Source organism: Eptatretus burgeri, chromosome 8, assembly GCF_056783735.1.
Source record: "Eptatretus burgeri isolate ZD-2024b chromosome 8, Ebu_testis_v1, whole genome shotgun sequence".
NCBI lineage: Eukaryota > Metazoa > Chordata > Myxini > Myxiniformes > Myxinidae > Eptatretus > Eptatretus burgeri.
Genome location: NC_140968.1, coordinates 71,928,800 through 71,953,781, shown reverse-complemented (window position 1 = coordinate 71,953,781; position 24,982 = coordinate 71,928,800). Strand labels below are relative to the sequence as shown.

General features: G+C 42.1%; 1 protein-coding gene across 4 annotated transcripts in view; it reads left to right on the top strand.

Moving 5' to 3' along the window:
- The window catches only part of LOC147022022 (uncharacterized), a 126,161-nt gene that overhangs the window by 28,694 nt on the left and 72,485 nt on the right, over positions 1 to 24,982 (top strand). For all 4 annotated transcript variants that reach the window (XM_085892574.1, XM_085892573.1, XM_085892572.1 and 1 more), the window contains 6 exons: positions 1,167 to 1,911; positions 2,619 to 2,840; positions 3,222 to 3,353; positions 3,462 to 3,602; positions 14,467 to 14,618; positions 15,183 to 15,370. In XM_085892574.1, the coding sequence (XP_085748700.1) occupies positions 1,167 to 1,911; positions 2,619 to 2,840; positions 3,222 to 3,353; positions 3,462 to 3,602; positions 14,467 to 14,618; positions 15,183 to 15,370 (1,580 nt within the window). The remainder of the gene's footprint in view (positions 1 to 1,166; positions 1,912 to 2,618; positions 2,841 to 3,221; positions 3,354 to 3,461; positions 3,603 to 14,466; positions 14,619 to 15,182; positions 15,371 to 24,982) is intronic.

The following is a 24,982-nucleotide window of genomic DNA, read 5'->3' as shown; positions in this document are numbered from 1 at the left end:
AGAAAAAAAGCACTTCATCGATGAGAGGCAAAGAAGAGCCAGGCTGAGGTTTGTAAAAGACAATAAGGATTGGACCGTAGAGGACTGGAGTAAGGTCATCTTCTCTGATGAGTCCAATTTTCAGCTTTGCCCAACACCTGGTCGTCTAATGGTTAGACGGAGACCTGGAGAGGCCTACAAGCCACAGTGTCTCACACCCACTGTGAAATTTGGTGGAGGATTGGTGATGATCTGGGGGTGCTTCAGCAAGGCTGGAATCGGGCAGATTTGTCTTTGTGAAGGACTCATGAATCAAGCCATGTACGAGGTTGTCCTGGAAGAACGCTTGCTTCCTTCTGCTCTGACAATGTGTTCCCCAACTCTGAGGATTCGTTTTCCCAGCAGGACAATGCTCCATGCCACACAGCCAGGTCAATCAAGGTGTTGATGAAGGACCATCAGATCAAGACCCTGTCATGGCCAGCCCAATCTCCAGACCTGAACCCCATTGAAAAACTCTGGAATGTGATCAAGAGGAAGATGGATGATCACAAGCCATCAAACAAAGCCGAGCTGCTTCAATTTTTGTGCAAGGAGTGGCATAAAGTCACCCAACAGCAATGTGAAAGACTGGTGGAGAGCATGCCAAGACGCATGAAAGCTGTGATTGAAAATCAGGGTTATTACACAAAATATTGATTTCTGAACTCTTTCTAAGTTAAAACATGAGTATTGTGTTGTTTAAAAATGAATATGAACTTGTTTTGTTTGTATTATTTGAGGTCTGAAAACACTGAATCTTTGTTGTTATTTTGACCAGTTGTCCTTTTCTGCAAATAATATAAATGCTCTAAATGACAATATTTTTATTCGGAATTTGGGAGAAATGTTGTCAGTAGTTTATAGAATAAAACAAAAATGTTCATTTTACTCAAACACATACCTATAAATAGTAAAACCAGAAAAACTTATAATTTTGCAGTGGTCTCTTAATTTTTCCCAGAGCTGTGTATATATATATATATATATATATATATGTATATATATATATATATATATATATATATATATATATATATATATATATATATATATTTGTATTTTCATCTAAATCTCTTATAATAGGGGAATGTGGTCTGACTGCTTTCTTTCTTTATTAAGCAATTTGAATTTCCCATTTATTTCAGATTGACGGATGAACGAAAAGCCACGCACGAATTGATTGTGAATCATCAAAAACAAAAAGAAGTTCATTCGAGAGAGATGAAAGATTTTTTGAATTTGCTGAATGGCCGGCAGCAAGAGCAACATTCGGTGCAGATCAAGGATGTAGATTTTATTCATGCTTTACAGAAATGTCAGAATGATATGGACTTGATGAAAAATGAATTGACTGTAAGACATCAGGAGGAGATGGAATTATTGAAGTACCTATTAACACAAATACACCAAGAAGAGATCGAGTCCATGAAGAAAACGCTCGACGTGATCCCACAGGAACGGCAGCATGAATCAAATCTGGCCAAACTGAAAATGTTGTTGAACATGGACTGCTACGAGACGATGGAGATGTCAGGAACTACTCTGGCACGTCAAAGCTTTGCTGATATTCAAAGCCTGAGGAATGACCATCGAATAGCAATCGAAGAATGCATAATGTCACACGAGGAGAATCTAAAGGAAATGCAAGCAATTATATTTTCTCGAGATAAAGAGCTCCGAGCTATTTATGATGAAAAAGCTGCGGTTTTCAAGCACGCATTGATGACCAAAATTCAGCAAGAAATTATAAAGTTGAAAGAGAGTTGTGGGGCAAACATGAACATGCTACGGAAAATTCTGGAGGATGGCCAAAGAGAGAGGGCTGAGGAGTGTGCCAGACTTGTTGATCTCATCAAAATGTTGCTGTGTAAGATCCAGGAGGACCACAAGGTAAAAACAGAAACTAATCTTTATCTAATGTAAGAACATCAATAATTTGGGCAATGTCTTCATTTATGTTTTTTTAATACGACCTCTTCTTCTTCTTGTTTAAATAGTTTTATTTTTCTCACTGTGATTCTTTTGGTTGCAATTTTTTTGAAATGGTATGCCTTTTGGTTTGTTAAAATGTAGTTAAGAGCTTAAACGGTATTTTATTCTCCACGAGTTGTTAACGAGCATTATTAGAAGCATTATAGTGTTTTAAACTGCTGCAGTAAAGCCTGGTGTTGGCTTAGTGGTTAGGGTGGTGGCTTGGGATCCCAGGGGTCCTGAGTTCAAGCCCCGTTGGCTGCTGAATTAACACCAGCGGGTTGACTCAGCCTGTCATCCTTCTGAGGTCGGCGAAATGAGTGCCAGTGTACTGGTCCCGGTGTATGCCCTGGTTAGAATAGTGTACCATATCCCTGTGTGTCGTAAGAGGCGACCAGTGTTGGCGTCAGGAAGGGCATCCGGCCATAAAACATTGCCTCAAGAAAAAAGCCCAAACCCTGCACAGCAGGGAAAAATGGCTGTAAAAACGGTCATTTTTATTATTATAAACTGCTGCAGTAAATGCAGCTGCAAAGTTCTGCAAGAAGTAAAGCAGTTTTATTTCCCAAACTGTATTTTATTTTCACTTTCCTGATGGATGAAATTGGTCATTGTGTCCTGATCAGGCAGAGTTGGAGGATAAGAAACAAAATCTGGAGCGAGAGCACCAGCTCAAACGTGAGACTTTGCTGCAGGAGATAAGGGAGCAGCAGATGCAGCAGGATGGGGCATTGCAGGAATTGCAGTTGCTGTACAAGCAGCAGATGCAGCAGCTTTTTCAAGAGCAGGAAGCACAACACCAGGCCAAGATTGAGGCACTGTCTTCGCAACACAAGCACGAAGTACAGGTCCGCATATTTTGGATTTGTCCTCCCAAAATAGCATGATTTACATGGGAATGGTTTGCTTTCTTGGACGCTGTATATTGCTCGGCATTTTATTTGGGCAGAGACTCGTGAGAATAATGAATCGGTTAAATTTATACTATTTTAAGGAATGAAATATGTTAAGAAAGAGAAAAGCAGTTGCTTGCATATAACCTTACAATGAGGCTGGCTTTGTGGATTATTCATTTGTTTTTGGTCTGAAAGTCTTGTGAAAGAGAGAGAGAGAGCATTTGGAGAGAAGTTTAAAGTTAAAATAGCTCCAATTTGTATGTATCATGGCATTTTAAAAATATTATTGTTACTGATGCTCTTGTGTGTTTTACCTTTGCATATTTTATGCAGGTTATGGCTCTGGCTTCTGAAAGGGAGTTGGAGAAGCTGGCACAGGAGTTAAAGATCAGATTGGGGGTTACTGAGAGTTGGCCGGCAAAAGAACGTGTTGAAGACGATCGTCACAGCTCATTACAAACCGAGGTTGGTATCGAGTGCAGAAACAATGCAGGATGTGATGAATCAGCCATGGCTATCAAACAGACAGTCAGAATTATGTGCATTCGTCTGAATGCTGCTTTGCATTTGCAGTATGGAGAGGTACAACGGGTCACACAACACTCTCACAAGGAAGTATTGCTGGAGGAACTGTCAAGGCTGCAGGTATTGCAGAAAGAGGAAAAAGAAAATCTGAACAAGGCTGTCCAAGCCAAAGCAAACCAGGCTGAACAGGTGAGATTTGCTACATCCATCCATCCATTGGGACCATACTCTGTACAGAGTTGTTCGTGCTGCCTAAGCAGTCTCCTTGGCTATTGGGCACAATCCTGGATGGGTCACCACTCCAACACAGGATACCAGCAAGCTGGCACTCATTTTGCTGACCTTGGAAGGATGGCAGGCAGAATCAAGCCCACCTGGTATTAATTCAACAGCCAAAGGGGATTTGAACTCAGGACCCTTGGATCCCAAGCCCACCACCTAACTATTAAGCCAACACCAGGCATACAAACTTAATACTGCTACACTTAGTCCCTTATTTACTCTCAAGGTGCATTCCTAAAAACCCTTGTGTCAATCAAAGCAATTGTACCCTATAAATGATGTCCTATGATAAATAGAGCTTGTGTGGCTGCATCTATCTCCAATATTCACTCGTCGACTGGTCGCACCACTGACCATTTGGGTGTGCCCATTTTTCCCTTCACTTTTTGATTGGTCATGGCACTAACCAATGGGTGTGCCTGTTTCCCCCTTCACTCTTATTTGTGTCTGTTGTTATTGCATCCATCCGCATCAGCAAACAACGGTCCATGTTAGTGGTGCGGAAAATCGCATGCTTTCCTCACCTCATGTTACCACACCTCTCACAGCTGTGATTGCAATATTGGTGATTACTGTGGCGCCGACACTGGTACTCCTGCCTGGAGGGTGGGGGTGCCCTGCTCATGTTATTAATTGAGGATGCGTTTCTGGGTGGTAATTTCCGCTCATCATAACATGTACAAACCAAATGTATTACTAAAGACATAAGAATAATAATATGAATCAATACAGAACATGGTTATCTGAAGATACCAAGCTGGTTTCATTGATTGCTGATGGCATTTCCTGGATATCTGTTGAGGTTGAAGAAGGTCTAAAGTTGGTATAAAGAGAAGCCTGGACAGCTTTTTCCTTCTTCTTCCAGTAAAGCTCCTTATAACCAGGGGTTCACACAATTTTTTTTTAAATTAGGTTCTCCAATGAGTACCAGGAGAAATGGTTTGGTACTCATGGAAAAATGTTTTTGTCAGCTTCGAGCGTGTTCATCTGCTTTCCCAAGCACCTCTCAGCTTAGAATGCATGTTACTCCTCTGTAAGCGCTCTCTTAGAACGTCTGCTCCAGCCGAGAGACTCGCAAACCGCTTTTTTTTTGCTGCTCTCCATATTGGCCTTTTGTCGTAAGATGTTTTTGTTCTTTCAAGTCCTCTCATAATGACTTGGGTTTCTTATAGATCATTATCAAACTCATGGGCACATTTTGTTGCTTGACCTGATGCTGCCCTGGGCATGTGGAGCAATACATGTGCTGTGAATCCATTTGGTGGAAAGCTTCATATGTGGCCAAGTCTTTGGTTTATAAAAGGCAGAGTGATGTGTATATTGTTCAAATTTTGAACTACCTATTGAGTGTGACCAAGTCTTCTTTAAATAAAATGTGGAGTAATGTATGCTGCTTAAATGTTGGGAGAATCTGTATTTGGTGTTCATAAATGATGCACAAAATCACGCGTTTCCTGCATACATTGAAAATCAGGAAGGCAGCAAGTGGAGTGGTGAATAATTTTGAAATTTATTGTCAACAAAAACATCAAATGTATGATTGGCCTGTCAAGGATATGAGTATTTGACTGATGTGTATCATTTGAATGTAACTGTGTGTGGAATGAACCACATGCTGCAAGAACAGCCACCTTGATCAACAATCCAATCATTAAATGAGTTTCAGATCGATTGTTCAGAGCTTCTGTTCATCTTGGTTCAGAAGTGAACATTGATGATAGTGGTGTGTAATCTGTCATTAATATCAAGTTAGTCATTGTTTTAAGCAACAGTCCACACATTTAGAAATTGTTACCACACATTTAGAATTTGAGATATGGGTTTAATAACGTGAAAGGTTTAATGTCATGAGGCATCGATCTTGCTTCCTAAAAGGGCGGACACCCCTGTGAATCTCGCTCATCTTGCATTGTTGCTCGTGCTATTTGATCCCTCTTCCACGTGAGTAAGTTTGATGACCCTTTATCAACCTGTATGTTTCAAACGATAGCATTATAAATACATTGAGTGCTTGATCGATTGCTTTTTCTAAATAGTATAAGTAGGAGTGAGGAACATCTTATTGGAATTAGCGGATGCTGCGGAGATGGGTGTGTGAGTTGTTGGAATTAACAGATGCTACAAAGATGTGAAGATGAGTAGTTTAGGAAAAAAACAAAACGGATGTAGCAAAGTCTGATTGGTGTGGGCCAGGAAGGGACAGATGGAATTTGTGGAAGATAACATTTAAAGAAGTGTCAGTTTGTGGAAAACGGAAGACTGATGGAATGTTGATTTATTTAAGTTTTTTTTAGGGAGATTTCGTTTTGAGCAGAATGTAACTCGAAAAGGGATTGTGTAGTAATTCTGGTAAAACTTAAAGGTCCACAGAATCGGAAACTAAATTTTTCTTTTTTCTTTGATGTGATGATATTGATTTGTAAAATAATAAACAAATAACTGAATGTGGTTTTTAATTCTAATAATTTTTTGAGGTGTTAAAGTTAAAAAAAAAAACCACCCAACCTGGCTGGCACTGCCGCTAAAAATTCCAGAAAACCTCCATGGTCATCGTGTCATTTGTGTGACATCACGAGTACGATCGTCTCAGCAGGCAAATAATAATGGGCCCGCACAACTCGCTTCAGACTCGTCAGAAAGTGAATTTGACGAATAATTTTCTGATCAAGAATCCTCAGATTACGACGATAATCGAAATCATGATGTAGAAGGTTCTGTCAAGACCGTACATGTACGACCCTGAGGTGGAAATTGGGGATGACATCGTTCATGGAATACCTGACATTCACCACAATCAGGACAATGTTGAAGACTCGGCAATAACAACTGGCAAGTCATGGAGCTAAACACAGAACTAGAACATGGTAAATTTGGAGTTTTGTGGTATTTTGATGTAACACTTCTCTCTAGTTCTTGTAGTAACGAGAACGGCACTCAGTGGAGTGCATACCTCCACCAGGCTGAAAAGTTTACATTTTGTATCCCATTGATAGGCCAGATATGGATCTGGACCTGAACCAAAATCGAATTGCCTTGTTCTTGTCATCTAACCAACTCATCCATCAAATTTGTCAAAATCCATTCACAAATTTTTGAAATATCATGCGAAACATCGTTTTGGCCCCATCTTTCAATGGTGAAGCATTACACGTATTCAATACATTAATGAGAAAAGAAAGCCGCTTTTTAAAATTCCAGAATTGCTATTCCATCATGTCTTTTTCCACGGACACTTAATCGCATTTGCAAATTATAGCAATTTAACACTTTGTTACGCTTGTGCGGTGGGGTGGGGGGGGGCAGGGGGGGTTTAAACATTGCCATAGAAGTGTATAGAGTAACATGGTCCATGTACGAGTAGTTAGCCAATATCTATGTAATAAGCAGGGATACGCCAGCTTAAAGATTGTCTTGTTTGAATATGTACCATACAGGGGATGATTGATGGTGGTAATTAATTAGGGATTAAGGTTAAGGAAATTGTACGAATAACCCCTTGTAATGTCCCACTGGCTGGCCTTTGGGCTCTACCGGGCAAACGAGAAAGGGGGCTGAGCTACAGATTATCAGGGGCAGAGCTATGGATGCCTCATGAGTTGGAGTGTTGTCCAGAGACATGGGGTGGATACAAAAAAAATAAAAACTGCTACAGGGAACTTAACAAGCAATATAAGCAACGTGCAAAGCTGACAACCTTGCATGCATATTTCTCCAAGAAAGATGATGGGGCTGGTACTGCCTGGAATGTAGCCACCAAGCCTGCCACTCCTCAGCCTGCTGCCCCGAAGCCTGCCAATCTTCAGCCTGCTGCCCAAAAGCCTGCCACTCCTCAGCCTGCTGCACCCAAACCTGCCACTCCTCAGCCTGCTGCACCAAAACCTGCCACTCCTCAGCCTGCTGCACCAAAACCTGCCACTCCTCAGCCTGCTGCACCCAAACCTGCCACTCCTCAGCCTGCTGCATCCAAACCTGCCACTCCTCAGCCTGCTGCCCTGAAGCCTGCCAATCTTCAGCCTGCTGCCCAAAAGCCTGCCACTCCTCAGCCTGCTGCCCCTAAGCCTGCCACTCCTCAGCCTGCTGCACCCAAACCTGCCACTCCTCAGCCTGCTGCCCTGAAGCCTGCCAATCTTCAGCCTGCTGCCCCTAAGCCTGCCACTCCTCAGCCTGCTGCACCCAAACCTGCCACTCCTCAGCCTGCTGCACCCAAACCTGCCACTCCTCAGCCTGCTGCACCCAAACCTGCCACACCTCAGCCTTCCCTGCCATCTCTTCAGAGGATCTGGATGACCCTGCCATCCCTCAGTCTGTCGCCTCTTCAGAGGACGTGGACAAGCCTTCAGTCTTGATAAACGAAAGACCAAGAAGGAACCTGAAGAAGTAAATATCAGAAATGGAGTCATCAGGAGAGACCTGGATAGGATTCGGGTTTCAGCCGTTACTCCACAATCCTCAAACCCATCCAGGTGCAGCCAAGTGAGCAAGACATAGTACTGTATTTTAATAAAGTTTTTGTTGCATTAATATGCTTTTTTTCTTGTTTTTTTTACATCATAGAGTTAAAATTTTGTTCCAAAGAAGCTATTTCCACTTGTATGATTGGAGTGTACGGGATAATTAAATTTGACATTTGGAAATTCACCTAACGGAGATTTTAAGGAACCTAACTTTTCCGTATATCGAGGGATTACTGTAATTTGAACAATATTTCCGTGATAGTTAATGATACATACATGCATTGATGAATAAATATTTAATGTGACTAAAACAAAGTGCCCACCAGAACACCGAGATATAAAGGCCCCTGTATATTAAGGCCATGATGACTTTCCCTTGGGTAGTTGTTCTGGATAGGTTTGACTATTAATGGAGACTGATAAATTGTAAGTATATTTGGGGTCTTTTAATTTGAGGATGTGGAAGGTTTTTGAACTGGAGATCATAAAGAGGTTGAGTAAGAGAAAGTATAGAAGGAACAGGACTCGGAATTTTTTTGATGGAGAGAGAGAACCCAACATGTCCAACGGTTTTAAAGGGGATGGGAGTGATAATAGTGTATGGATTTGATAACTAATTAGGTATGCTGAGAAGCAAAGAAAGTATGTTGTAATGAACATTAACAGGGCTGGCTGACAAGGTAGCTCTGAGGTAGTGTTCTTGCTATTGAACTTGGTCCGGGTTCCATTCCAGACCCAATGACAAACTGTCACTCTGTTGTTGCACAGGCTAGGTAGGTGTTGCATCGATGAGTGTGCTGTCCTTTGGATGGGACATCAAGCTGGTAAACGTGTCTGCCATCTGATGGATGTCGAGGACCCCACAATGTCTTTCGGAATGGAGTTGATTGTAAAAATCATGCCCTGACTACGACTGCTGGGAATGCAATGGCAAACCACCCATTGCATTTTCTTGCCCAGTAAGTTGCTTCGGCAGTGGAGTATTGCAAGCAGTGGAGTTTTTAATGAGACATGCTTGACTGTCATGGGTTACTGCACCAAACTAGAGTTCATAGAACACCTTGCCCCACGCATTCTTGAGAAAAAGGACATGGGAAGTATGTTTTCTACTCTTGTTTTGCATTTCTGAACATGATCTACATCGGCTTTGTTCATGAACTTTGAATAACAAACGTGGTGGCAACCATACGAATGTGATAGGTCAAACAGAACAATGCAGAGCTGAATCTTCTGCTAACTCTTCTCAGAGAAACTGACGATTTTGGAACAATCTTTGAGAAAAATATGTGCAAACCAAACAGATTTATGTGCATGGGGGAATGATCATGATGAAGGCGCAAAAGGACACAACTGCAAAGGCCAATTCTTTGGACAGGTTATCGTAGAGTTTAATCAAATAACATCTTGATTTCATACACTGTATTACTGTTTGAACTTAATGTAAAAAAGTTACTTTTTCCCTGTCTCCCCCCTCCCCTCCCCCCTCCCCCCCCCAGTCTCCCCAACCCTCGATTCCATACACATGAGCTCGCTCCATCCAATCTGTTTGCTTTTATTGAGGGACATAAAATGACCTTTTTACTCATCACTTTATTTTGCAACAGAAAAATTGTGCATTATTTAATAGCCCCAAATATCTTTTTTTGGCTTTTGATTTATTTATTTTTGTGTGCACATAGTCTCGGCTTGTGGAAGACCTCGTATATTGAACAGATCAGAATTTAACAGAAAAACAGGATGCAAAACACGCAAACATGTGGTGGACAAGATGGGCACAGAAGGAAACTCCAAGGAGGGAAAACTGGAAAATTGGAAGGAGGAGGAATCTGGGTGGGGTTAACGAGGGTAGAAAAGATCATGGTTTTGGATTGGAGACAATCTGAGATGGTGGTGAACAGTTGTCTTGAAGACCTGGAGGGAAGAATGGGATTAAATAGGATGAAAAAAAGAGAAACATGAGCAGTGACCAGAATTTAGGTATTTTCACGAGAAGGGGGTTGACAGTGGACCGTGTGAGTCCTGCAGAAACCTGGAGGGGGGGGGAGAGACAAAGCACAAAGAGCAGAGGGTGCGAGACCAGAAAGAAGGTGATGTAATTCCGATGATCTGGGAAGACCTTGATTTCCATGGCATCAAGCTGAGCAACATGTAAGGCATGGGAGTCAGCCCAGAGGGGAGAGCAGTACTCCATCAAGCTGTGGATTAAGGCCTTGTAAGTGTATTGGTGATCAGGTGTGTCAAGGAAGGACTTTGTATGATGGAGGATGCCCGGTCGGCAGCGAGCTCTGGAGACCAACTTCGGAATGTGGTTTGCCCAAGATGGCTGATTGTGAGACCCTGGAGTTTGAATGACTGAACTTTCTCAAGAGGATTGTTAAGAAAGTTTATAGGAGAGTTTGCAAGACGGTCCTTTTGGCGGGAGATTTTGAGAGTGAGATTTGTGAGGATCAAACACTCATTTTATGTGTTTGACCAGTTTGTGATTTTTTTTGTTTTTTTAAGGTCTTAAGAGAAGGACGAGGCTGCAGCCTGCCTGTCTAAAGGATGAGGGGTGTCACGGCAGATGGTGAAATCATCAGCAAATAGATAAAGGGGATTTTCCAGAGAGTCAGAGACATCATTGATGGAGATTGGGAATAACATGGGGCCGAGAACACTGCCTTGTGCTACTCCATCCAGCCTTAGCAGGTAGAGGAGATGAAAGGGTTCCTTTGAGAGACACACGTTGATTATGAGAGGGGAGGAAGTCAGTAATCCAAGAGTGTAGTTGGCCTTGGATTCCATAGGCAGACAGTTTGGAGAACAAGGCAGGATGCCAGATTGTATGTATCAAAAGCTCGAGATATGTCCAGAGAGACGGCCCTGATCTCATGTCTGATATTGAGAGCCTCCACCATTGTTGGGAGAGTAGAAGCAGCATGTCCAAGGGAGAGTCTTTGAAACCAGGTTTGAATCCAAATTGATGATCTGAGAAAAGGAATGATTTTATGTCAACAGGTCACACTTTATGACCCGCGAATACCCAGGATCCGCGAATAATGAATCCGTGAATATAGGGGTCCAACTGTGTATTTTTAATTGCCTCTCCTCTGTTCTAGCTTTGTCTCATCCCTGAGCTCTCTGACCCTCACAAACTGCTCCTAAATGCATGTGTTCTACCAGTATGCTATCCTGATTATACTCCCACAATCCAGGCTTACCACCCACTTCCACTCTGTTGTTCCTCTTTTATCATCTTTATGGAACTGCCTTCGAGAATCTAGAGACTGTTCCATCACATTCTTTCCTCGAGAAGTCTCGGGCTTCAAGCAGACTGTACATCACCATCTCTTGTCACCCTCACCCCTGCCCACGATTGTTTCTACCCCTATTGATCCTACCTAACCCAACCCTCTTGCTTGCAGTTAACAGCTTTCCTCTTTTCTGTTTTCCTTTTTGTTCATTCCCTTGCTTCTTTTGTGCATCTGTGACCTCCCTGTCTGCATGTTGCCTTTTTACCATCCGTCACCATGCTCCTCCATGAATACATCTTGTACTTATAAGAGTGTGCCCAGATTAATGGAAAAATGTACATTACACAATTCTCAGGAGGAAAAAGAAAAGAAAAAAAAAGACGATTCTTTGCGATTATTTGAAAATCTGCACGTGATTAAACTTGAGGTGATAATATTTGATAATTACCTCCGCCACTGAAGATGGAAGGAGGTTATGCTTTCACTCCTGTCTGTCTGTTTGTCTGTCTGTTTGTTTATTTGTGTGCAGGATATCTCAAAAAGTTTGGACGGATTTGGATGAAATTTGGTGGAGAGGTTGGGTGTGTGACAAGGACGAACTGCTTAAGCCGCTGTCACACCTTGACGATTTAGTCAGCGTATGCCGACGTATGAAAAATTTGTCTAAAACGCTGGCACACGTCGAATACAGTATGGGTAAGTTTGGTATACGTTAAGAGCACGCTGGCATACGTCGTAGTACGCTGGCATACGTCGTAGTACGCTGGCATATGTCGTAGTACGCTGCCATACGTCGTAGTACGCCGAGCTCATCGACAAATTTTAACATGCTCAAAATTTTTTGACGTATGCCAGCGTACGACTCACACATTCCGCATACGCTGGCCATAAGTTGTAGGCAAGTTACGCGATCGTTGACACACGTCGACACACGTTACTTGTAAGTTACTCATAAGTCGAAACACGTCGAGGTAATGTTTAGCGTACCCGAAACTTATTTCTAACCTATGAGTAACGTGTTGTAGGCGCGTTACGCGATCGTTGACACACGTCGACACACGTTACTTGTAAGTTACTCATCAGTCGAAACGCGTCGAGGTAATGTTTAGCGTACCCGAAACTTATTTCTAACCTATGAGTAACGTGCTTTGAACCTATGAGTAACGTGCTTTGAACCTATGTGTAACGTATCTCCAACGCACATTGACGTACGTAGACGTATTTGACGTCTTCCGGACGACCACAGAACTTACTGAACGTGTTTCTAATTATAGCTACCGTATAATGGCGTATTGGCAGCGTTTAGGGGAATTGGTATATAAAAATGGGCTTCACAGGAGGAACCCGTCAGTGTTCCAGACTCCATAGTTTTTTTGTTTGTTTTTTTTTTTTTTTTCTTCTACATGACGGTGATGTTGTCACTTCGATTTCTAGTGCGGTTATGATATAATATAATTAAAAGGCTGCTGCTCAACGATTTAAATCATAACCGCACTAGAAATCAAAGTGTCAACATCACCGTCATGCCGAAGACAAAAAAAACCATGGAGTCTGGAACACTGACTGGTTCCTCCTGTGTGAACCCCATTTTTATATACCAATTTCCCTAAACGCTGCCAATACGCCATTATACGGTAGCTGTAAGTTAGTAACACGTTCAGTAAGTTTTGTGGTCGTCCGGACGATGTCAAATACGTCTACATACGTCAATATGCGTTGGAGATACATTACACATAGGTTCAAAGCACGTTACTCATAGGTTAGAAATAAGTTTTGGGTACGCTAAACATTACCTCGACGTGTTTCGACTTATGAGTAACTTACCAGTAACGTGTGTCGACGTGCGTCAACAATTGCATAATGTGCCTACAACTTATGGCCAGCGTATGCGGAACGTGTGCGTCATACGCTGGCATACTTCGAAAAATTTTCAGCATGCTTAAAATTTGTCGTCGTACTCGGCGTACTACGACGTATGCCAGCGTGCTTCAGCGTGCTCTTAACATACACAAAACTTACCCATAACGTATTCGACGTGTGCCAGCGTATTTGGCAAATTTTTCATACGTCGGCATACGCTGGCTAAAACGTCAAGGTGTGACAGCGGCTTGACACTTCGATGTCTAGTGCGGTTATGATTTGAATCGTCGAGCCGCAGCCTTTTTATAGGCTATGCCACGTGATCGTCGGCGAGACGCTGCCGCGCGCAATGCATAAGTTTGACTATCGTTGGGCATAGGTTGTGAACACCAACAACATGCTAAGCATCTGTTGGTATAAGTTATCTATATGTTATCGAAACGTTCTGTGTACATTACTAATACGTTATGCATACGTCCAACTCGTTATGAATACTCCAAAAACTGGAAAAAAAACATCAATAGTTCAGCGTACGCCAGAGTTTTACATACATTTTGATACGTTGCCATACGCTGGCTAAAACGTCAAGGTGTGACAGCAGCTTTAGATTTTGGTGAAGATCTGGATCCTAGAATATTTTAAGTGATTCTTCACCATTGAGAGACAAGGCTAAACCGATATATAGCAGGATATCTCAAAAAGTTGTGGATGGATTCAGATGAAACTTGGTGGACATGTTGGATGTGTGACCATGACGAATAGATTCAATTTTGGTGAAGATTCAAATCCGGATCTGGATACGAGAATTATTTAATTTTCAAAGTGATTCTTCACCATTAAGAGATTGGGCCAACAACGATATACTGTATAGCACGATATTTCAAAAATGTATTGGGCCCGATATGTTCTCGTGGATCAGGCATTGCATGGCGGAGGTATGCACTCTACCGAGTGCCCTTGTAGTTTCAACTGCTTTTGAATGTTTGAACTGTGTACATTATTTTTGGGCAAATCTGGAAGTGAAGGGATTAGAGGGGTTTTTTTAATGCACATTGGAATCGTGAGCGTTATTGGGATATCTCCCTCTTCATCACTCTCAGTTCTATTTTTTGGCTACTTCACGTCATCATTCACATCCGTACACTCCAGCCTCTCACAAGCAAATGCATGTGGCCATTTTCCACATAGGTTGTCCTTTTTATTTCTGTTCTCCCTAATCGCTAGTTTCAAGCAGAAGCATCTCGGCTGCGAGAGCTTGTACAGCAGGTACAGCTGGAACTGGAGACAGTCCTACACCGACGTGAACGAGAAAATGGAGAAGGAGACACTTTGTTCACAATGCTCCGTGCTGACCTGCAAAATAAAGAAATAGACAGGTATTTCATAAGATAAAAGGGAAAACTGACTTTACCATTTGTACAGGGTGGACCAAAAGTTGTTGTTGTTTTTTAGCCATGTGATTTTTATTCCTTTTAATTTTTATTCTTTCCACTGTGAGGGATTATGAAAGATCTTGTTTACTCACAAAAGCCAATTGAAAGAGTGCTTCGCTTTCCAATAACATAAAATTACGTAGAGTAATCGGCCATTATGCCTGGTGTTGGCTTAATGGTGAGGGTGGTGGGCTTGGGATCCGAGGGTTGTGTGCTGTTTCTGATTTTTACTTCTTTATTTTATTTTAATTTTTTATTTTTAAGTTCTGATTTTTCACTTCCTTTTTTTCTCAAATTCCAGGGGAAACCAATTATATCGGAAGGCTCTGTAAAAATGTATAATAATTTAAATGAGACTTTTCATAGTCATAATGTATAGATTTCAGATGTCCTGCGTTTTGGAAATAAAGCGGCTTTTTCTGTGCATTTTGATAACGTTCTCGGGCCACCATGCAGCATGCAAGCGATTTTGCACTGTGCGAGTTCTCGGCTGTGTGCGCTGTGTAGGCAGGAAATCCTGGGTGCCAATCAGCACATACTTCAGGTACTCTCTGAAGTGTTCCAGCAGACTTTGAGCAGTGAAGAACTCATTGGGCAGAGAGTGGTTTCACTCTTGGCAGACGGACGACCTGTGCACACTGTGATGGCGGAGCATTTGGGGCAGACAGCTTCAGAGGTCACATCGGCCATTGCAGGTGAGAGCTCATTTTGTTAAAGATGTTGAGCCATTTATGTGAGAATGTGCAAGGTTAAAAAAATGGTTCTTTTGTTCCAAGGTAATTCCATTGTGGATGTGCTATGATCACATCTAATGCTCCAACCAACTGCATATTATAACTACTAGCAAAGTACCCGCCCTCCGGGCGATCTTGGTCCAAGCATGCAAAACGTTCTTCTGACACGTACCTTTATTTGGACGGTGATTGGGCAACTGACAGCTGCCTCAATCGCTACTGAACATAAATATAAATAACCCAGGTTACGTGCATGAAACATAAACATACCTACTGCATATAATTCAAAACACCTCACTGCACTGCAAAGCGTGGGGGCAGCAATACTGCATAGTAAGGTAAGTCCATGCTTAACATCGTCCCGGTTAACGTTGTTTAGTTACTTAACTCGTTTAAAGTCGTTCACCGGTCCGTTAGTTGTTTTACCTCTAATTTAGTGCCAAACTAATGGATTTCCTCGTTTAAAATAAAGCTGCAGTATAGGCCATACTGTAAGTACCAGTGTAGGCCATACCGTAAATATGGGTATAAGCCCACCCAGAGTACTACAGTATATAGACCATGGGCCAAAGGTCAAAACCATTCCCCCCCCCCCCTTGGGGATTTTTGCAGACTATCATTTTTGAATAGCCTGTTATATGTCTTTTTGAAATCTGCTTGTCTGCAAGCAGAATTTTGGTGGAATAAAAGTATAGGTTATGTTAACTGTACCTTGCTGATGAAATTTTGATAATTTTAGGAATGGGGGGTGGGGTGAAATTTTGCTATTTTCTTGTGTACTTTTGAGTGAATCCTGCTGAATTTCACCTTGCTGTATTTAGAAAAGCTGTTCTTTATAAAAACATGAAGAAAATTTAATTGACCCAAAGATCAATGACGTCACAGTGACGTCATAACAGAAAATGATATTTTTGAGCATTTTTCTCCAATCATCTCTGACATGTTGATTATTACTAAGCAGAATTAATTCAGATGCTCTCATTATCACACGGATATGAATATCAATCACTTGTCATATTATCAATTAACCATCGCTATAAATTGAACTGAAATCAAATTGAAATGATACGTTTTATTTTGCATGTGCCAATATTCGTTTCCAATTAGCAAATCTCAGCATTAGTGGACAAACATCAAGGATTATTGAAGCATATCTTGATAAACAAGAAATCCACCAATATATATGTTGTCCAGGTTCTCTAAAGCTATCAAGAACAAGTTTAAACTTGTGACATTGGTATATTTGCAAATGGTACAGTAGAGTCTAACAACTAACAACCGTTCATGTGGTGAAACTCGTGGCAGTGTTCTCTATAAGTTCCAATATACTGGCTATATAATAACGGCCTAGCACGAAGGCAAACATGGAAAATTATTCCTCTGTATCTTCAAAAATGACATCTTCAAAACTCTCAACTTCTGGAAGGTCCTCTTCCGGTTCATCGTACAAATCCACAAGCTCTTTCGGCATCAAATCTCCCTCCGTCCACGGGAAATCCAATTCGCCATCTACTATGCACCAACCGTGCCCATCTGGCATTGGTACATCTGGCATAGCCTGGTCTGCCCTGCACCAGACCAGTGCTTGGTAATTAGCCCTCTGTATGTGCATCCGCAGTGATGCCCGGCATGGAGGTAGTATGCTCAAGTCAACTCCATTGTAACTGGTCAACAATGATCCAGATTTTGGCTTGAACCTCTCCAAGAACTGCTCGGTACGTAGCTTGTTGATATCAGATGATGTTGACTTCTTCCTGTACAACAAACATGTGAAGTGCTCTAACGTCTGATAAAGAGTATCACTCACATCAGGTGAACTTCCTAATGAGAGGAACATAGCCAAGAAATCTGGATGATCTTTAAGAGTCTTCAAAGGAAGCAGCTTCCCCTTTCGTACGAATGAACTCGTGTCGCACCCAGAAAATGCATGCAACGCTGGTAGTGCTGAACAGATATATTTTCCAGCTTCTGCGATTACACGATGAACGTCAATCATCCGTCGTTTGTTTCCGGCTCCTGTGTCAAATAACACTCGCTGTTGAATATCTTGCGCAAATTTCAGCAGCAACAAGAATACATCTGTGTCTGGTGATCTAATTACAATTGTGGACTCAGATGAGGAATGTGAAGCCACATGTAGGCAGTGCAGAATCATCCTTGTGTCTGCTTCCTCTTGAGTCGAATGTAGCTCCTCCACATCTTCTGATTCAGTAGTTTTACCATCTGAGCTTGTGATGGATGTGCAGTCTCTCTCACAGACAAACAGGATTCTTCTTTCGACCAGTTTTGCAGAGTACTTTGGTGTTTTCCATTCCAGCAGAAGCAGTTTGGTAAGTTGTGTTTTATTCTTTGAGTTACGCAGAAACTTCTTCCAGTCACGTGGGATCTTCATAAGCGGACTCTTGATTAAGTGCGTTGACGATGCTCCTCTGTGTTCTCTCTCTGCTTCTTTGATCGACATGTCTCTGTAAATATCAGTCACGAAGTCTATCCGTCGTACTTTAGGAAGTTGTGTGAACAAACTTCAGCCAGCTCACCAAATGTTTCTGGGATGGAAACTTGTGTCTGTAGTAGGGCATTTCCATCGATTATGTAACTCATCCTTTCGTTGGTCGGTCGCTGTGACAAGTTAACATGTCCTTCCAGGGTATGCATTAGCTTGGCCTTGTCTGTTTTCGTTGGGGATCCTGTAGCTGTTGCTCGAGCCCATGGAATGGGCCCCAATGGATAACTGAGGACCTTTTCCATGCTTATGTTGTATTTAAGAGCCAGCAATATCAATTGGCCAAACACATTCCGTTGTGCAACAACATTCTTAGTTTTTTTTTGTCTGTCCCTGTAACTTTAACTGACTTTGCTAGTGATGCAAATGTTTTGAGTTTCTGTTTCTTGATTGGTTCGTGGAAACTCTTTTCTTTCTTGATTAGCCTTTCTTTTACAAATGCTTCGTGTGATATCTTCCCACGATCGTCCGCTGATGGAAGATCCTGCTCAACTTCGGGTGGAGCTGGTACTCCTGATGACAGACAATAGAGGACATCTTTATCCTCGACATCGAAAGGGTTAATGAAGCTTGTGATGGCATCAACAACCTTGCGAACATCGGTTTCACTGCGAAGTATTTCTGAGGTCCTTATATCCTTGTGTGTTGAACATCCTTGACTCTCCCTCCATTCCTGTCAGTTTCATGGTGGCTTGGACATAACCTGCCTGCGAGTGTCTTGTCATACACCATCTGTAGTAAGCAGAATAGTTTCTGCTGAATCCAATAATTCCCCCGTGAGATTTTGCATGTCGATTGATGGTTTGTTCAATGGAAAGATCAACTGCATTTCTCGATGACTGTACCTCGGATCTGTTCACACTGAATCCATTTAACCGCAAAAGCTCTTGAGCTCCAGGATGGGAACTGGGGAGGTTTAGGAGAGTCAGCATGTATACCGTTGGATAAATCTTGCATAATTTGGTCAGTCATAGCTGAAAAACATGCGACACAGGTTTTGCAGATACCACAGATGAAGATCCAAATTGTTCTCTTTTGGTTGCTCTGAGAAACATCAAGACCAGCCATACTTTATCCATATAATCCAACCAAAACTGAGCAGTTTTCCCCATTTCTCCCTAGCGAACCTTTTCCTTGAAACTGTTGTAGAGCATCAGCAGCCGTGTGCAGCTATTGTTAGCCAGAGTTTCCGATAGATTCTCCTTATTGGAATGAGTGATAATCGTTGCAGGAGGCCTCTTGTTTCGTCTCCAATAATCTGCCCCTCTGATGTCTCGAAAGCCCTCAACAACAGACACTCTAAGGCTTAAAGTGTTAGCCTGTGAACACGCAATGCTCTGTTGTAATGTTTACCGGACATCACTTTGTTAATGGACCCACTGGCCCAGATTCCAGCTTCCACTACTATTTACTCAAAGCCACTGGACTGAAGCCGTTTTCCAAGAGCACCAATATATGCACAGGTAGTGTGAAAAACACCCATCTTGACAATTACGTCTTCAAACAAACGGTTATTCTGCCATACAAGAGCATATGCTTTTTTTTGCCACCACCAGATCAAACGTCACAATTGTGTAGTGCTGGCCCATTTCTCTGGATGCTGCCTGGGAAAGTTTCAGGAGGTGTTGGACAGTGGCATTCTCAGTAACCGGGGCATTCATGGGAGCCATGTAGTCAACTGTGGATAACACATCCTTGTCATCTTTGCTCTTCGCTGTCATGGTTACCCAACCAGCCCATCCAGGTACCATCTGGGTCGTGTTCTGCAGCAGTGCCCTGCAAAATACCCACACTGTATCAGACCATTGGGCCCAAGTTTCTGTGTCTGTTTGTGGGGCATCACTGATGGATACTACAAGGGATGGTTCAGTCTTGGTATTGACAAAACATGGCTCTATCTCTTGAGGGTTGTAAACCACTGAGCACTGCTTGTTCTTGAGAACGGGAACTTGAATGCAAGAGGGGGTTTGCTGAAAGCATCTACAAGAACCTCCTGGATCATTATCCCATGGGCCGTGTGTGTTGTGCCAGTACCCGAAGGTGTTTCTTCGTTCAGGTCAAAATTGTCCCAGCATAGATGACGAACAACATTTCTGGCTGGCTGAATTGAAGGTGGAATAACGCCTTCTCTCTCCACTATGCTCTTACACATGACCGTTTCCAGTTCCAGCAAACGAGAGTAGGAAACAGTGTCCATATCGATTTAATAGAGTGACTATTTCAGCACTACCAGTCAAATGCCTTAGTGTCATACCCAGAAGAAGGTGTTTGGGCATTGTCCATTGCCCTCTTGTCAAAGCTTGGCAAATATCTTCAGCAAAGGAATCAACCAATCTGCTTCTTTTCGTCAACGCATCTGCAAATTTCTTTCCAGTAATCACCCAGGAGAGAAAATCTTGCAATTGAGTAGGTGGGTGGATAATTCCACTAAGTAAGAAGCTCGGTGAAGGTGGCAAAGGCATCTCTGTGGATTCTTCTTTGGAGCCAAGAATAAGTCTTCTTAGGAGTAGTGCTGCTTCTTGAAGAGGTTTCAGGTCAGATGCAGCAACCTCAAATGCAGACTCGATGGCCTGACCTTTTGGAACTTCCGTCGAATACACAAGTTCACTCCTGTAATTAGGTTGCCAAAACTGTATTTTGCTTCCAAATTTCTTTGTCAACTTTGCTTTTATCTTGTCAATTTTGTAATTGACATTGTAAAATTTGGGGCTATTGCTCAACATAAACTGCAAATATCGGTCCTTGAGCATTGTAACTCTTTCAACGTTAACCCCATGGATAATGCTGTTCTCAACATATTGGCAGACATGTTCAAATGCAGCTGCATGAGCATTCTGTTGTTCCACAACAGAAGTGTCCACATCAGTTTTTTCATGCCGATCATCTGTGCGTGTATAATGCTTATGACACGACGGATGGTAGTGTGCTTCACGGGCGATTAAATCAACATCTTGTACTTTCGCCAATATATTGGCATCTTTCATTTTCTCAGCGGCTGCTTTGATTGACTCTTCTGCGCTACTTGTAACACACTTTACAAGCCTCTCTTCCTTCCCCTGCACCTTTTTACATGATCTCTCGCAGAAGAGACATTTGTTCGCAGGAAATAATATTGCAGCCAATTCTGAGGATCTGCGTCTCTTGGCGCTATATGGTACTTCATCGTCTTCAGCAGGACCCTTTCTTTTGAGGAAGCGGGACGTGTTCGTGAAATTTGTACAACGCCATCTGTGCCCTCCGTGCACGTTTTTGTAGAAAGTTTTTGGTACCCCCATACAAATATCATCAAACCTTTCACTGGCATTAGCTCTCTTCTGTCGCAGTTCCACTGTTTCTTCTATCTTCGAGAAACTAACATCTGAAAGTGGTCTAATTTTTTTATCTGAGGTATGTTTCACATAGTGTACAATACAGGATAAGCCTTCATGCGAATGTTTGGCTTTAGACCATGAGCTGGCCTTTAATTTCAAGGGTTTTTCATCTGTTTTCTTCTTGTCGGCCATTGAAAAGTCTCATCTAAACTGAAATATAGAAATCAATAAACATCAACATCAATTCAACAGTCTGTGAATACTACATGTATGATGGCAGTGAGCTAGTGAACAACAGAAATTATGCATAAGTTTTAAAGAAAAAACATCCACAAATGACAAATTCCAAAATTAGGTCTAAAAACAGCCTGAAAATGACTTTTTCGGAAATGACGTCACTGTGACGTCACTATAGCGGCCATCTTGGATTTAATTTTGAGATTTTCAGTTAAGACTTGACCCAATGGTAAAGTATGAGAAATTTCAGCGTCCTAGCCTAAGGGATAGCGAAGATACTTATGAAAACCAAATTCCTTATTTCAGAATGGGGGTGGGATTACTGCGGGGTGTGTCACCGATTTTTTTTTTTTTTTTTTTTTTTTTTTTTTTGCAGACAACCGGATTGTGCTCGGGCATGAGTCAGGCTATCTGAAAAACATAGTCTACAAAAATCCCCAGGGGGAGGGGATGGGGGTCTACGGTGGCCCATGGTCTAATTGGTCTTGTATGTACACCGAGCTGTGCAGCAATAACATCGGTGGGTCCTGGGCTGAAGTTACTCAGCTGTGCATGAATGGTATGTGGAGGAAGTTGTGGCCTGAATGTGTCAATGACTTGAAAGGATTTAAAGATGTTGTCCCTGCTATGAAGAAAGTTATCCTCGACGAAAGTTATCTAATAAAGCAGGTTTTGATGAGGTGGAAGAAGCCGACTTTAAACAACTGCAATCGCCTCGAGAAGAACTAACCAATGGAGACAATAAAATGTCACTCCTCTTGGCAACTGGATTTTCAAGAAAAAGAAGAGAATACAATGCTGCAAACAAAAGGTGAGATTTGGGAGATCACCAACCCTCTCTCCATCATTAATTCACAATGCTGAGCATTACTTGGTGAAGGTGCTGAAAAGTGGAAGTGATATTACAAATTTCGATGATCTCCGAGCAGAGATGTTCCAATTCAACAAAAGTAGTTCTCTTCATAACCTGCCTCCAACCAGCCAAGGACTTCTACCTCATATCCTACGTGGATTCTTTAATGCTTACACTACCATGCATACCTTGGACAACCATACTGATCCTGAAACTGTTGGGTCACTGAAGCCAGAGGATTGTGGCTATGAGTATGAGCAGGGTCAGCTAATTCCTGCAACATTGTGGAAAATCCTTCCTGCCCATTGGTCTGTATTCTGTACTTGTGATAAGTGTGCTCGGTCAACTTGCTCTTGCAGGATGGCTTGGGTCAGATGTTGCAGATTCTCTCGGTTGAAAAAAACATCACCCTACTGCAAAAATCCAATTGCTTAATGTGATTCTCGGGAATTCTGCAACTTTATGTGGAGATGACTGTTTGGGCTTTGCATTATATTCTTACAGTTGATTTATGTGTATTATTTAGTGTATGTAGCAGTATTTGTTCTAGCAGTATGTAGCGTAGGTAGTGTAGTACTTAGAACATGTTATAAATCTTGAATGTTGGATGAGTGATAATTCAAGAAAATGTAAACAACACATTAGAACAATTTTACCTGGACTTTATGAGCTAGTTTGTGTTATGACTCTTCACCCGGCCAAGTGATGACAGAGTCGAATGAGGGTTCTCGAATGATACGATTTATTTCAGAAGATGGCACTACGCATGCGGAATGCAGCCCAAAGGCCCTTCAGTCAGGTGCCCCTGGACCACATTGAGATTTTTACTTCAAAACAGTTGTATATATAATCACACAAAAGCAGAACTGGGTGTGGACTATAAGTGTGTGCTAAGGGATAAAGAAATAAATGCGGCAGTGGGCTTCTTTCCCCCCTCCCTAGGGGCCCTCAGGGAAGTTGAATCAGTCAATCCTCAGATTCGCAACCCAACAGTTCATCTTGCAAACTAATAACTTTCTAAGACTCCTACACCCCTACACTGACACCTGCTGATAGCAAAGGCGAAACTCTGGTGATGACTAAGAACAGGAATGTGTGGGATATCAGCATACACAGTTCTCCCAAGGACATTAAAACAGGAGAGTGATAAAGGCTGTCCAAAGGAACAGTTAGGGCAACATGCAACATTTAAAGCAACATCTTAAAGCAAGGTTTGAATCCAGACAGCTGATTAATATACAACTATTGACTATTGATTATTCAATTATGGCTCAAATATGACCACCTAGCATATCATCATCATAACAGTTCCCTCCTTGGTCATATTTGACCATACCCAGCCATACCTGATACTCACCAACCAAGTGGATCCCTATTTGGTTCCTGTAGCAGCTACCCCTAGGCCCCCGTGCCTGCCAAACGGGATTTGCAAATGCCGTGGATAGCCATCAACATTCCCCAAATGAGAAGTCCCCAACTGCCGGTGGTTCAGGTTAGCTTCTGTTGCCTTTTGTCTTGCCCACTGCCACAAGTCTCCCATTAAGTTGTCATATACAAATTTGATGTTAAGTCCACACAATATTAAAGGCACTACAAGTCTATACAATATTAACAGCAACATTATTATTTAGGCAATTATACTCGACACTAATTACAACAATAATATTTACAATATGCAAATGTAATAATGGGTGAGCAGCACTGTGAGCGCTCAAGGCATGGTGTAAGCTCCTTTCTCAACTTGCGCTAGAAGACAAAAGAGTCTCATGAGATGCATATTTACATATAAGGGTCATACAAGTATTTTCCATACATGCCTTCACTACCTGGTATTGTCCATTTTCCACGATTATGCATATGCTAGTCAAAACACTGCCACATCTATCATAAACCTCCATCATCATTTTACTTGTAGATTTCCTTTCTTTCTTGTTACAACTTCCTGTATCTTCGTGTGTAGTGAGATGTGTGAGTCCATGTTTGGCTTACCTTTTCACTTGAAAGTTCGTTGAGTAATTAGTAATACCTGGAAGAGTCTTCCCCAGGGCGCCCTCCGCCAGAACACCTTGTTGGCTCCTCAGCTGGTGGGGGTCGGGTCTGGTTGTGGCCCCATACAGAGGTCCTCGGGGTCTTCCTCCATGAGTTCGCTGTTAATTATTATGATGGCCTGGGTGAGGGGTGAGGCTTCACAGCATTTCTTTAGACAAATGGAAATGAGACGTTTGATCAGAAATACTCCAAAAATGATTCCCATGATGATTAGGATTGCTGCCCCTACCAGGCACAGTAACCAGTCTCCCCAGTCATGAAATATAAATCTCCACCCTGCGTAACCCTCCTTGCGTTCCACTCGATCGCTCGTGAGAGCTTCAAGCCTTATAGGTGAAAACACCTATAAGTGAAATGTGTTCTTCTCCGGGAGGTTACTGTATTTTCACAAGATTTCACAACTATACTCCAAAAGGGTTCTTTAGGGGCCCATGGAACTTGGATAATTAGAGATGCGTGTTGACCCCATATGAATCCTATTTGTGCAAAGTGCCCCCGCTGGGTTTTGTCTTGCGTTTTGTTCTGCCAAGCCACTTCTGTCTTTTCTGCATTTTCTGACGTCGCCCCCCAACAGGTTTTGTCATAGCATAAGACCATCTAATCGATTTTATTTCCTCGTT